The 15,000-nt window shown below is 45.1% G+C and overlaps 1 protein-coding gene across 1 annotated transcript in view; it reads left to right on the top strand.

Annotated features, from left to right (window-relative positions):
• LOC310772998 (partitioning defective 3 homolog B-like) overlaps positions 1-15,000 on the top strand; it is a gene marked incomplete at both ends in the record, with an annotated part of 148,469 nt that overhangs the window by 1,834 nt on the left and 131,635 nt on the right. The window contains 2 exons of the mRNA XM_083632939.1: positions 250-411; positions 4,004-4,096. Of these exons, the coding sequence (XP_083489065.1) occupies positions 250-411; positions 4,004-4,096 (255 nt within the window). The remainder of the gene's footprint in view (positions 1-249; positions 412-4,003; positions 4,097-15,000) is intronic.

Raw genomic sequence — 15,000 nt, 5'->3', positions numbered from 1 at the left:
CATTGATGTTTTGGTTGCACCTGTGTTTACCCTGCCTTTTAGACACAAAATGGCTGCTGTGAAAAAGTCACTTGCTGCGAACCACTGGTGGTTCGCATTCAAATGTGGCAAGATGGATTTGTCGCGTGATCGTGATCTCATGATCTCACGTGAATCCAGCTGCCTCTCAAGGTTCTCTTGGTAGTGAGACATACCGGACATGTGACCTTAATGTTGAGTCTTACTTCCACGTCTGTCTCGTCCCATCAGGACGGGAGGTTGCGCGTCAACGACCAGCTGATCGCGGTGAACGGCGAGTCTCTGCTGGGACGCTCCAACCACACGGCCATGGAGACACTGAGGCGCTCCATGTCAGCAGAGGGCACGGCCAGGGGCACCATCCAGCTGGTGCTGCTCAGGTCGTCTGCACAGGTACTGTACTGCAGGGCGGCACCATCCAGCTGGTGCTGCTCAGGTCGTCTGCACAGGTAGTACTGTACTGCAGGGCGGCTTCACAGAGACTTTCACATATACTGTAGCTCCCTCTACAGCAGGGACGGGCAATTGGCGGCCCAGTGCAACCCTTGAGTCAATAATAATAATAAAAACTTACGGGGAAACACAGAAAGCATGTGTCATACCTGCCAACACTCGCGGTTTTCGCAGGAGTCTCCCTATTTTTAATTGCCGGGGTCCAGACCTTATAATCCGGCCACTCCACGGAATTGAGTTTTGGCTGCTCTTGGTCTGGCATGGTCATATGCAAATGCCTTTTCCTCAGCTGACAGAATGCCCAGCCAATGACCGCCGAGGGCAAACTAACGATTAGCCAATCAGCGTCAATAAACGGTGCAACGGGTGGAACTAATGCGTTTGTCAAGCGGTTGTCAAGTGCGCTGACAGCAATGGCGACCGCCATAGATGAGGGAGGTGCAGCTATCGAGGCTGTTTCAATTCGATTAAAAGTACTGAACTGCTTACTTTGACATCCAAAGGGCAGTCTGCTTTGAAGGCATATTCAAAGGGGAGATTTTTCTTTTCTCTTTCTTTCTCCCGACTGGATTAGCTAACGTTCGATTCAGGCGATCCGTTGGTCTATAGTGATTGGTTAGTTGAAATTGAATTCACCTGGGGGATTCCCGTCATAGAAATAACTTAAACAGAGTGCGATCTCAGACTATATGGAAATGGAGTGTAAGGAGTTGGCAATTCAGTCAGGCTATTACTTTTAACCCTTTCTTCCGCTGGTAATTTTGGTAATTGGTAATTGGTAATTTCTCCTGTTAATCTCACCATTTCAGTGATACAGTACAAATCAAATGGCTGTAGCGGGCTTAGTTTTAAAGCCAGAGTGAAGTTTCTGGTTTCATATGAAATAGATGATCTAAGCCTTAGGTCTTCCAGTTTCATCTCATAGCAGAAACATCCATTGGTACCAACCATGTCATGCTAGGGCAAGGCAATGGCATGGCCATTTTCATGAGCTTTCACCTCAAGATATTTGAATGAGAATGGGTGCTATGGTTACCAGTGTTGGGCAAGTTACTTTCTAAATGTAATATACTACCTATTACTAGTTACTTTACAATATTACTGTCTGTGTAGAGTAACTCGTTACTTACACTACTTTTGCATTACTTTGATCAAAATAACTGCAGTAGCAGAATGACATCGTCACCCCGGAACATCCCGAAAAATAATTTTAACCATCTTGAAGTCGGTGTATACCTTCGAAAATTCTAAATGTTATCCTTTTCCTTTGTTATTATCATCTATAGTGGTTATTTGCATAAAAACACACAATTTGATTAGGAAATGATTGTATCTTTATTTAAATGCATTGAGTGCTTTGATTATTATTATTGAATAATTACTGAAATTCTATTTGTAATAAGTTATATTACTGAGTTACTGCTAAAAGTAATATATTACCTGTAACATGTTACTTTTGTAATGCGTTACCCCCAACACCGATGGGTACCCACATGTCTCCCCTTTACAGATACTAAATGCATTTGAATATGAAAGATAGAAATGTTGGTATAGTAAACTTTGATTACCAGGATTATATTTTGTTTGATTATTATATTTGACTTTTCATCAAATTAGTAGCTATAATTGACTCATTGAGTGATGAGGTTACTGTATCCTACTGGTGGAAGTGCACGGTCACAATCTGGCCCTCTCTGTCATCAAAGTTGCCCAAAATGTATTTTCCAACTTGTGTCACACATTTGTTGCATTACATGGTGGTTTTCAGCAGTTTGTCTCCACAGCAAGCCTCAACTGTAGTGGCAACTAAACTGGAAAAACACATTCAAAGACGGAAGGAAGGAATGACATTTTTAGGTCATGGGGAAGCGCTCTGATTTAGTTGAGAGACATGGAAAAGTTGGGGAATTTTAACATCAGGGCTCCAGCGGGACACCCCTCCGTTTTCTCTGAACAAGTTCTGGAACGGAGTGTAGATTGGACGAATTTAAAATGTGTTGATATTCCCGATTGACTGCGTGAAACGTTACACGCACAGTGCAATGTTCATCAAACAAGGGGAAGAAATCCACCAATCAGGTGAGATATCTTGTGTCCAGTGCAGTTTCATGAAAAACATCTGCACCTCACTGGCAGATGTGTCACTTTTCTTAAAAGAAAGCAAGAAATACAATAAAAAAAGACTCAACATTAAATTATGTAACTTTTAAATGTTGCTCTTCTTTTTTGTTGCAGTGTATATATCTCCCTGGACTGACACAGAACAATGTTAGGTTGAGGAGGCACTATGAAATCAGGTTGAGCCACTTCACAATCTGTTTACAAAGGCCTTTGAAAAGTGATTTTGGAGTGGCGAGCATTCTGCACTTTCTCCCCCATGACAAGTGTAACCCTTTTATTCAAAGAGCACTCAGCCCTTCCATTTGACTGAAGGTTTAGTAATGCAGAGATATGGACACAGCTCGGCTCTGCTCTCCCTGACAGTGACTGTCTCGCTGTCGAGCATATTTGGGTTTGAGGTGTACCGTTACCGTCTGATTTGTGCACAGTGTATATTCTGTGAATTTTCTTCTCCTGCCAAAAAACTCTCAAGTGAACTTGGCAGGCAATTTTACAATGTAAATATGTAGCTAACACTTTTCCAGGGAGACTTTTCTGCACAATGAGCAGGTAGTAGGAGTTCACGCTCTTGCTTAGGGCTGGGTATCGTTTAAAAAAAAGGACGATACCGGTACCAATACCGGTACCCTCAAAGTGAATACCGATACCAAGTACATCATTCAATACCGTTTTTTCCCCCTTTCTTTTCTTTCATCAGATGCCAAAGGCGTGTAGTATAGCCATACTTTTGAAAGTTTTGGTGGCATCTCGGCACACTGAATATCGCAGGTATCGTCTGACTGGAACAGCTTCGATACTACTTGGTACTGGGTTATTTCAGTCGATACCTTAAAGGGGAATTCCGTGCTGCGTGTCAGAAAATACGCTATTTACAGGACGTAAATACACTCATTATTTCCTCTGTTCCAGGCCGCTGCTCGGCGCATTATAGCGTTTCTGGCTGAGTTATAAAGCATAAATAAAGCTGGAAATAAGGTCCAGGTTGTAAAAAACCGGAATGCAAACAATACGATAGTATTGCGATATTGCAATATGCTAGTATTGCGATATATTGAATATTGCGATATTTCGATATATTGTCACTCTTAACTCCTTTTCCTACCTTCTCCTTGACCTCACCGGAAGTAAAACATGCAGTGTTTTTTTGTTTTGTTTTGTTTTTGCCCCACATGTAGGCTACATTATTAAGCTTCTCTGGACTCAATACGCCACTGCAGGCGCGGACTGCACCATCGGGCGTTTTTTTTTAAATATCGATATATTTTTTTTATATTTTTTATATCCAAATATCGATACACTATCATCAGGCAAAATATCGCGATACTATGGTGTATCGATTTCCCCCCCACCCCTACCGGACAATAACTTAATTGATGTGCTAATTATGCATGGTTATTTTCTCTTATCACAGATGGGATTTGCCAACCCTGCGACAAGCAGCGCCCTCAGCGTCGCTGCCACCACCACCCACACCCCAGACCTCCACACGGGCTACAGCACCCAGGTACGAGCGGGTGACTCCCGCCTTCCCTTCCTCCTCCAGCAGCAGCAGCAGCAGCCTCAGCCTCAGCCTCCTCTCCGCTCCTCCTCTCTCCTCCCCGCGCTGAGGAGGCGAGCCACGGAGCCTTTGTCTCACAGCCACAGGCAGCGCTACGCACACAGGCCGGCCGAGACGCACAGCAGATATACCTACGGCTTCCACCAGGGGGAGCGGCATAGCGGCTACACGTACGGTCTCGCACAAAGGGAGACGGACGATGAGTATAGTCACGATGAAGGGGATTACGCCCAAACTGCAAGGCTCGAGCTCGGGCACGGGCACAGGGACGTGGCCCACAGCCAGACATCGGACGGCTTATACAGATACACAGAGGGAGATATGGAGAGGAATTTAAACAGGAGTAGTTATGGATTCGAACACGCGCACATACGCAGTCGAACGCTTGCTGACGCGCAGGGCCGCGGTGCGCTGGACAACGTGCTCGGTCGCAGGTGCGCACACGGCCACACGCAGGAGAGCTTCTATAGGCAAGAAGGCATTCAGAGCAGGTACGCCGAAAACCTCCGAGCCATGGCAGGGCAGATGTATGGAGAGCCACCGCCACCCCACGCACACAGCAGGATACCCACACGCACCCACACCAACAGAAACGCACACGCATACACAGACGCACACACACACAACTACGCACACAACCAAGCACTTACCGGACTCCACCACCTCCGGCTCTCTGGGGGACTCTAGCACTGTGTGTGTGTGTGTGTGTGTGTGTGTGTGTGTGTGTGTGTGTGTGTGTGTGTGTGTGTGTGTGTGTGTGTGTGTGTGAGTGCGTGCGTGCGTGCGTTTTAGCTTGACATTTGTACTATTATTAAGCTGTATCTGATGGTAAAAAAAGCACATTTGTAATGATAAACAACATTAAAAGAGGGGAAAGTCGATGAGACTCAGGTACCCTAGATTAAATTTGGAATTTAAATGCTGTGTGCTGGTCGCGCACAAGCATTTGGAAAAACTATAAAGAAATGGCCGATATCCTCGCTGATGTAGGTAAGATGTGATCTGTATAAAGTTTCATAGAGTTCAAAGTTCCTCATAGCTGTTTTAAGTTCAATTTAAGAATTTCAGTTTTTGCTCAGGGGAAAATGACACGTGCTCCTTTTACTCTAAACCCTTGATATGTAAATTCAGTAAGAATGCGTGTGAGAATGTATTGATTGGTGGTGTGGAAACACGTATTAATTGTACACAATCTTTCCTTTTGCAAAGATTAATTGATTGGTTGATTTAGGTGTCATGCACTCCCAAGACCACTAGCTGTCTCACATTCCCTTTTAGCTCATTCTGTTGAATATTACCCACGCACTCGATGTAATACTGAATTGTCTCTCCTCTCCCTTTCTTTGGTTTTAACTCACTAAAATTAGTTTGATCTCTTGCACCGATTAATTTCTCACTGTTTCTCACTGTGTGTTACACCACTAGCCTGCCTCCTGTGAAGACTGAATACTTTCCTGTTTTTTTGTAACAAATTAACTTCGTCTTTACTCTTTTGTTTGTGGTTTTCTGACATTTTTAAGGGCACTTGTACGCTGTGCTTTCCTATCTCGCCTGCTTGTTTCTCCTCTGTTAAATAAAGCTCATGTGAATCCTCCTGCATGCCTGTCTGTGTGTGTCTGCTTCTTCTCTGCTGGGTTTCCAATGGCTGCCTTCTCCTTTGCTCCTCTCTCTGAGTACTAAAGCCCTCCTCCAGTCACTTTTTCCTCCCTGTTTCACATTGCGGTTAGATGAAAACGTACATTTGCACACGCTGTAACAACCAAGTCACCATTTGTGCCAAAGAGCTTAGAGCAGAGGTTCTCAAATGTTTTTCAGCCAAGGACCCCTTACAAGATAGAAAATATACCGGGGACCCCCTCATTCTGATTTGTGATTTTGGGCTAAGCTTAATTTCCACGGTAACGTGGTTGACTTTTAAATTGATAGGTTTGTTAGGTTAGAATGTAATCCATGAACCATTTTAGATTTGAAGCATAACATATTTTGCAAAAAAAATAAAAATAACAATATTTGTATTTTCCCGAAAACTTTTCGCGGACCCCCTGGCAAAGTGCCACGGACCCCTGGGGGTCCCCGGACCCCCATTTGAGAACCACTGGCTTAGAGTGATAAGAACTGATGATAGTTTGTTCCACTGCAACATAATAAGACTGTAGGTGCTGTTGTAAAAGAAGCAGAAGAGCGTCTCCTCTTGTCTTCAGTAGACTCTTTGTCTGCCATAAAACGGAAGTAGCGGCCATACTGGTTCCAGTCATATCTCTGTGAAAAACATTGTTTTAGAAGCCAGGATATCGCTTATTGTCAACAAAACTGGGCCAACAGATATCAAAGCTGATGGACCTTATGGGAAGCATGCAACTCCAACTGATAGAGACAGTCCGCATGTCTGGGAACGCCCATACAGGCTCTAGGAATGCCCACAATAGACGCTGGGTTAGCCTGGGGGTGGGGTCAGGGTGGGGTAAATTCCCCCGTTCTATCCATTCAGCAAAGTTAGAATTTAGCTGATAGCCCAGCCCAGGCAGACACGATCAGGGATGTAACCACCGCAGTAAACGCACATCTGAGCAGACGTCTTGTGTTCTGCTCTAGAACCCCCAAACATGTAGTTTAGAGCCGCAGCACCGTCTTTTGGTGAGTCAGCCCATGAGATACTGTATGAATAAATGCGGGTGGATTTCAATGTCCTTGTGGTGTTTTTCAAGAGCAAACAACCAGATGTGGCATGGAGGCTGAGGTCAAAGACGGCAGTGCTGTAACCCGCTTTCTCCCCGCCACGCGTCACAGCCATCAATTTAAAGGAGCGCACCTCACCACCTGCAGAGGGCGCATATTTTTTCTTCCACGCACAAACATACAGTAGAACAAATTAGTCAACAAAACACATGAATGAAATAATCTAGTATGCCTTTTAGAATAGGAAGACTACAATTTAATACCCACATAGGCCCAGAAATAATAGGCCACTGTGCCTCCCCCATGGGGATTAACCTGGAGCAAAAAACTATATTAACTGCAATACATTGGATAAATTAAATCTCAAATGCGGTTCCTACAGGCGGTTTTACCCCACTCGCGCGCCAGCCGTTTAACATTTTGTGGGCGTTGCCAGACATGCGGACTGTCTCTATTAAAAGTGACTCTCGCGGTGTTTTGAGCCTGGTGAACACTTAGTTAGCAAGTTAGCAAACATAGTGGCTAACGGCAGAGGGTATTTACTGTAAATATTATATTTGTCTATGACACGTCACTTGCGTTAGACAACATAATGTCTGTACGTCATCACCCGTTTTTACCTACACCTTGGTTTTAGGACTTTGAGCCCAAAATAAGGTTATGTGTCAACGAAAAACACTGGGGAACACTGTGGCTAATCAGCAGAGCAGGAAATACACTGGGGAACACTGTGACTAATCAACAGAGCAGAGAAAAACACTGGGGAACACTGTGACTAATCAACAGAGCAGAGAAAAACACTGGGGAACACTGTGGCTAATCAACAGAGCAGAACACTGGGGAACACTGTGACTAATCAACAGAGCAGAACACTGGGGAACACTGTGACTAATCAACAGAGCAGAACACTGGGGAACACTGTGACTAATCAACAGAGCAGAGAAAAACACTGGGGAACACTGTGGCTAATCAACAGAGCAGGAAAAACACTGGGGAACACTGTGACTAATCAACAGAGCAGGAAAAACACTGGGGAACACTGTGACTAATCAACAGAGCAGAGAAATACACTGGGGAACACTGTGACTAATCAACAGAGCAGAGAAATACACTGGGGAACACTGTGACTAATCAACAGAGCAGGAGAAACACTGGGGAACACTGTGACTAATCAACAGAGCAGAACACTGGGGAACACTGTGACTAATCAACAGAGCAGGAGAAACACTGGGGAACACTGTGACTAATCAACAGAGCAGAACACTGGGGAACACTGTGACTAATCAACAGAGCAGAACACTGGGGAACACTGTGACTAATCAACAGAGCAGAACACTGGGGAACACTGTGGCTAATCAACAGAGCAGGAAATACACTGGGGAACACTGTGACTAATCAACAGAGCAGGAGAAACACTGGGGAACACTGTGACTAATCAACAGAGCAGGAGAAACACTGGGGAACACTGTGACTAATCAACAGAGCAGAACACTGGGGAACACTGTGACTAATCAGCAGAGCAGAGAAAACACTGGGGAACACTGTGACTAATCAACAGAGCAGAGAAAAACACTGTGGAACACTGTGACTAATCAACAGAGCAGAGAAAACACTGGGGAACACTGTGACTAATCAACAGAGCAGAACACTGGGGAACACTGTGACTAATCAACAGAGCAGAACACTGGGGAACACTGACTAATCAACAGAGCAGAACACTGGGGAACACTGTGACTAATCAACAGAGCAGGAGAAACACTGGGGAACACTGTGACTAATCAACAGAGCAGGAGAAACACTGGGGAACACTGTGACTAATCAGCAGAGCAGAGAAAACACTGGGGAACACTGTGACTAATCAACAGAGCAGAACACTGGGGAACACTGTGACTAATCAGCAGAGCAGAGAAAACACTGGGGAACACTGTGACTAATCAACAGAGCAGAACACTGGGGAACACTGTGACTAATCAACAGAGCAGAACACTGGGGAACACTGTGACTAATCAACAGAGCAGAGAAAAACACTGGGGAACACTGTGACTAATCAACAGAGCAGGAAAAACACTGGGGAACACTGTGGCTAATCAACAGAGCAGAGAAAAACACTGGGGAACACTGACTAATCAGCAGAGCAGGAAAAACACTGTGGAACACTGTGACTAATCAGCAGAGCAGAACACTGGGGAACACTGACTAATCAGCAGAGCAGAACACTGGGGAACACTGTGACTAATCAGCAGAGCAGAACACTGGGGAACACTGTGACTAATCAACAGAGCAGAACACTGTGGCTAATCAACAGAGCAGGAAAAACACTGTGGAACACTGTGACTAATCAGCAGAGCAGAACACTGGGGAACACTAGCTGTGTTTCCATTACAGTTTTTCGCAAAAGAATTGCGATATTTCTACAACTTCGACAATGTACAATTGCGACTTGTAGGCGTTTCCATTGAAGTTGCGTTTGAGTGATTCCCCGTTGCAGCAGCTGCCACAGTGATTACGCACGGGGATCTGCCCCATATCCCGTCCCCTGCATGCTCAAATCCAACCAATGGTCAATGCAAATCCCAACATGAAGTTACAATGCATATAAACGAGCCTGATTATCAATTCAAAAGAAAATGAGTCGCAAAATGTTGCTGGCTGCGTGAATGCAGTCAGCGCGACAGGCAGAGGAAAAAAGGTAGCCTAATAGCCTACAACTGGTCCGATTTAGAGATGGAGGGGGGAAAAGGCTGATTTGGTTCTATAATTGCACCTGAAACGTGTGCAATGTATTAGCCTACTCACAGTCACTGTATTCACTTCAGACAGCACCACCGCACCAGTGTGTGCTTTTCATCCTCTCATCTCGCCGCTGTGCCAAATGCGCGCACACAGGCAGCCTGCTGTCACCATGGACCGATTTCTGCCATTAAACATTATCTAATTTGCCCGGCTACGCTTTTGCATAACACTCGTCTTTCTGCTAGGTAGCGTTGCTTCAAAGTTTTCCACTTGCTGCGGAGGTTTTGACACGGCTATCGAACCTTACTTACCAAACTTATTTTCCGCTCCTTTTCCAAGGGATAATATGGGTCACATGACGTGCAAATGCGAAAAATGTGTTTCCATTACACTTTTGCGATAAACTTCTATATCGACACGTCTGAAAAACCACCTCATGAGAGCGAAAAAACTTTTTGCGATATTTGGGAGGTTTTTCGAAATTCACGTGTTTCCATTACCCAATTTCTATTGCGATATATAGATTTTGCGCATTTCTGAGAGTAATGGAAACACGACTACTGACTAATCAGCAGAGCAGAACACTGGGGAACACTGTGACTAATCAGCAGAACACTGTGGCTAATCAACAGAGCAGGAAAAACACTGGGGAACACTGTGACTAATCAACAGAGCAGGAAAAACACTGGGGAACACTGTGACTAATCAACAGAGCAGAGAAATACACTGGGGAACACTGTGACTAATCAACAGAGCAGGAGAAACACTGGGGAACACTGTGACTAATCAACAGAGCAGAACACTGGGGAACACTGTGACTAATCAACAGAGCAGGAGAAACACTGGGGAACACTGTGACTAATCAACAGAGCAGAACACTGGGGAACACTGTGACTAATCAACAGAGCAGAACACTGGGGAACACTGTGACTAATCAACAGAGCAGAACACTGGGGAACACTGTGGCTAATCAACAGAGCAGGAAATACACTGGGGAACACTGTGACTAATCAACAGAGCAGGAAAAACACTGGGGAACACTGTGACTAATCAACAGAGCAGGAGAAACACTGGGGAACACTGTGACTAATCAACAGAGCAGGAGAAACACTGGGGAACACTGTGACTAATCAACAGAGCAGAACACTGGGGAACACTGTGACTAATCAACAGAGCAGGAGAAACACTGGGGAACACTGTGACTAATCAACAGAGCAGAACACTGGGGAACACTGTGACTAATCAGCAGAGCAGAGAAAACACTGGGGAACACTGTGACTAATCAACAGAGCAGAGAAAAACACTGTGGAACACTGTGACTAATCAACAGAGCAGAGAAAACACTGGGGAACACTGTGACTAATCAACAGAGCAGAACACTGGGGAACACTGTGACTAATCAACAGAGCAGAACACTGGGGAACACTGACTAATCAACAGAGCAGAACACTGGGGAACACTGTGACTAATCAACAGAGCAGGAGAAACACTGGGGAACACTGTGACTAATCAACAGAGCAGAACACTGGGGAACACTGTGACTAATCAACAGAGCAGGAAAAACACTGGGGAACACTGTGACTAATCAGCAGAGCAGAGAAAACACTGGGGAACACTGTGACTAATCAACAGAGCAGGAGAAACACTGGGGAACACTGTGACTAATCAACAGAGCAGGAGAAACACTGGGGAACACTGTGACTAATCAACAGAGCAGGAGAAACACTGGGGAACACTGTGACTAATCAACAGAGCAGGAGAAACACTGGGGAACACTGTGACTAATCAACAGAGCAGAACACTGGGGAACACTGTGACTAATCAACAGAGCAGAACACTGGGGAACACTGTGACTAATCAACAGAGCAGAACACTGGGGAACACTGTGGCTAATCAACAGAGCAGGAAATACACTGGGGAACACTGTGACTAATCAACAGAGCAGGAAAAACACTGGGGAACACTGTGACTAATCAACAGAGCAGGAGAAACACTGGGGAACACTGTGACTAATCAACAGAGCAGGAGAAACACTGGGGAACACTGTGACTAATCAACAGAGCAGGAGAAACACTGGGGAACACTGTGACTAATCAACAGAGCAGAACACTGGGGAACACTGTGACTAATCAGCAGAGCAGAGAAAACACTGGGGAACACTGTGACTAATCAACAGAGCAGAGAAAAACACTGTGGAACACTGTGACTAATCAACAGAGCAGAGAAAACACTGGGGAACACTGTGACTAATCAACAGAGCAGAACACTGGGGAACACTGTGACTAATCAACAGAGCAGAACACTGGGGAACACTGACTAATCAACAGAGCAGAACACTGGGGAACACTGTGACTAATCAACAGAGCAGGAGAAACACTGGGGAACACTGTGACTAATCAACAGAGCAGAACACTGGGGAACACTGTGACTAATCAACAGAGCAGGAAAAACACTGGGGAACACTGTGACTAATCAGCAGAGCAGAGAAAACACTGGGGAACACTGTGACTAATCAACAGAGCAGGAGAAACACTGGGGAACACTGTGACTAATCAACAGAGCAGGAGAAACACTGGGGAACACTGTGACTAATCAACAGAGCAGGAGAAACACTGGGGAACACTGTGACTAATCAACAGAGCAGAACACTGGGGAACACTGTGGCTAATCAACAGAGCAGGAGAAACACTGGGGAACACTGTGACTAATCAACAGAGCAGAGAAAACACTGGGGAACACTGTGACTAATCAACAGAGCAGAGAAAACACTGGGGAACACTGTGACTAATCAACAGAGCAGAGAAAAACACTGGGGAACACTGTGGCTAATCAACAGAGCAGAGAAAACACTGGGGAACACTGTGACTAATCAACAGAGCAGAACACTGGGGAACACTGTGACTAATCAACAGAGCAGAACACTGGGGAACACTGTGACTAATCAACAGAGCAGAACACTGGGGAACACTGTGACTAATCAACAGAGCAGAGAAAAACACTGGGGAACACTGTGACTAATCAACAGAGCAGAGAAAAACACTGGGGAACACTGTGGCTAATCAACAGAGCAGAGTAAAACACTGGGGAACACTGTGACTAATCAGCAGAGCAGGAAAAACACGGTGGAACACTGTGACTAATCAGCAGAGCAGAACACTGGGGAACACTGACTAATCAGCAGAGCAGAACACTGGGGAACACTGTGACTAATCAGCAGAGCAGAACACTGGGGAACACTGTGACTAATCAACAGAGCAGAACACTGTGGCTAATCAACAGAGCAGGAAAAACACTGTGGAACACTGTGACTAATCAGCAGAGCAGAACACTGGGGAACACTAGCTGTGTTTCCATTACAGTTTTTCGCAAAAGAATTGCGATATTTCTACAACTTCGACAATGTACAATTGCGACTTGTAGGCGTTTCCATTGAAGTTGCGTTTGAGTGATTCCCCGTTGCAGCAGCTGCCACAGTGATTACGCACGGGGATCTGCCCCATATCCCGTCCCCTGCATGCTCAAATCCAACCAATGGTCAATGCAAATCCCAACATGAAGTTACAATGCATATAAACGAGCCTGATTATCAATTCAAAAGAAAATGAGTCGCAAAATGTTGCTGGCTGCGTGAATGCAGTCAGCGCGACAGGCAGAGGAAAAAAGGTAGCCTAATAGCCTACAACTGGTCCGATTTAGAGATGGAGGGGGGAAAAGGCTGATTTGGTTCTATAATTGCACCTGAAACGTGTGCAATGTATTAGCCTACTCACAGTCACTGTATTCACTTCAGACAGCACCACCGCACCAGTGTGTGCTTTTCATCCTCTCATCTCGCCGCTGTGCCAAATGCGCGCACACAGGCAGCCTGCTGTCACCATGGACCGATTTCTGCCATTAAACATTATCTAATTTGCCCGGCTACGCTTTTGCATAACACTCGTCTTTCTGCTAGGTAGCGTTGCTTCAAAGTTTTCCACTTGCTGCGGAGGTTTTGACACGGCTATCGAACCTTACTTACCAAACTTATTTTCCGCTCCTTTTCCAAGGGATAATATGGGTCACATGACGTGCAAATGCGAAAAATGTGTTTCCATTACACTTTTGCGATAAACTTCTATATCGACACGTCTGAAAAACCACCTCATGAGAGCGAAAAAACTTTTTGCGATATTTGGGAGGTTTTTCGAAATTCACGTGTTTCCATTACCCAATTTCTATTGCGATATATAGATTTTGCGCATTTCTGAGAGTAATGGAAACACGACTACTGACTAATCAGCAGAGCAGAACACTGGGGAACACTGTGACTAATCAGCAGAACACTGTGGCTAATCAACAGAGCAGGAAAAACACTGTGGAACACTGTGACTAATCAGCAGAGCAGAGAAAACACTGGGGAACACTGTGACTAATCAACAGAGCAGGAAAAACACTGGGGAACACTGTGACTAATCAACAGAGCAGGAGAAACACTGGGGAACACTGTGACTAATCAACAGAGCAGAACACTGGGGAACACTGTGACTAATCAGCAGAGCAGAACACTGGGGAACACTGTGACTAATCAACAGAGCAGAACACTGGGGAACACTGTGACTAATCAACAGAGCAGAGAAAACACTGGGGAACACTGTGACTAATCAACAGAGCAGGAAAAACACTGGGGAACACTGTGACTAATCAACAGAGCAGAGAAAACACTGGGGAACACTGTGACTAATCAACAGAGCAGAACACTGGGGAACACTGTGACTAATCAACAGAGCAGAGAAAACACTGGGGAACACTGTGACTAATCAGCAGAGCAGAACACTGGGGAACACTGTGACTAATCAACAGAGCAGAGAAAACACTGGGGAACACTGTGGCTAATCAACAGAGCAGGAAAAACACTGGGGAACACTGTGACTAATCAACAGAGCAGAACACTGGGGAACACTGTGGCTAATCAACAGAGCAGAACACTGGGGAACACTGTGACTAATCAGCAGAGCAGGAAAAAACCAGCAACACATGACATATCTACAAAATGGCAAAATGCACTGGAGGGGGGCTTTCAGTGCTACCTGGGTCTCTGTTCCATCTACTGTATGTTGGCCTCAGCTTCTCTTTTCTCTTCTCCCATAACTGTATCTTCCAACGCTCACAGCAGAAATCAGTGCACTTGTGTCATTAAGGTAAAACAACTCAAAATGGCCGCTAGAAAATCATTCATCAACATACATCACATAATTCATTCTGTAAAACCAAACAGATGATTGCAATTTATGGATAAGAGTCAAACAGGTTGTGTTAGACTTCCTCATTAAGAATTCGGTCATAATCTATTATTACCCGGGTTATAATGGCAGACAGCCTTCAGAATTGTCATTGTTAAAAATAATTCTGTAAAAGATGGGAAATACGCGACCATTGGAGTCACACTAAAGCGCCGTGTTGCC

The sequence above is a fragment of the Poromitra crassiceps genome, assembly GCF_964638095.1.
Source record: "Poromitra crassiceps genome assembly, chromosome: 3".
NCBI classification, from domain to species: domain Eukaryota; kingdom Metazoa; phylum Chordata; class Actinopteri; order Beryciformes; family Melamphaidae; genus Poromitra; species Poromitra crassiceps.
Note: the sequence above shows the minus strand (reverse complement) of the source record. Positions and strands in the feature narration are given on the sequence as shown.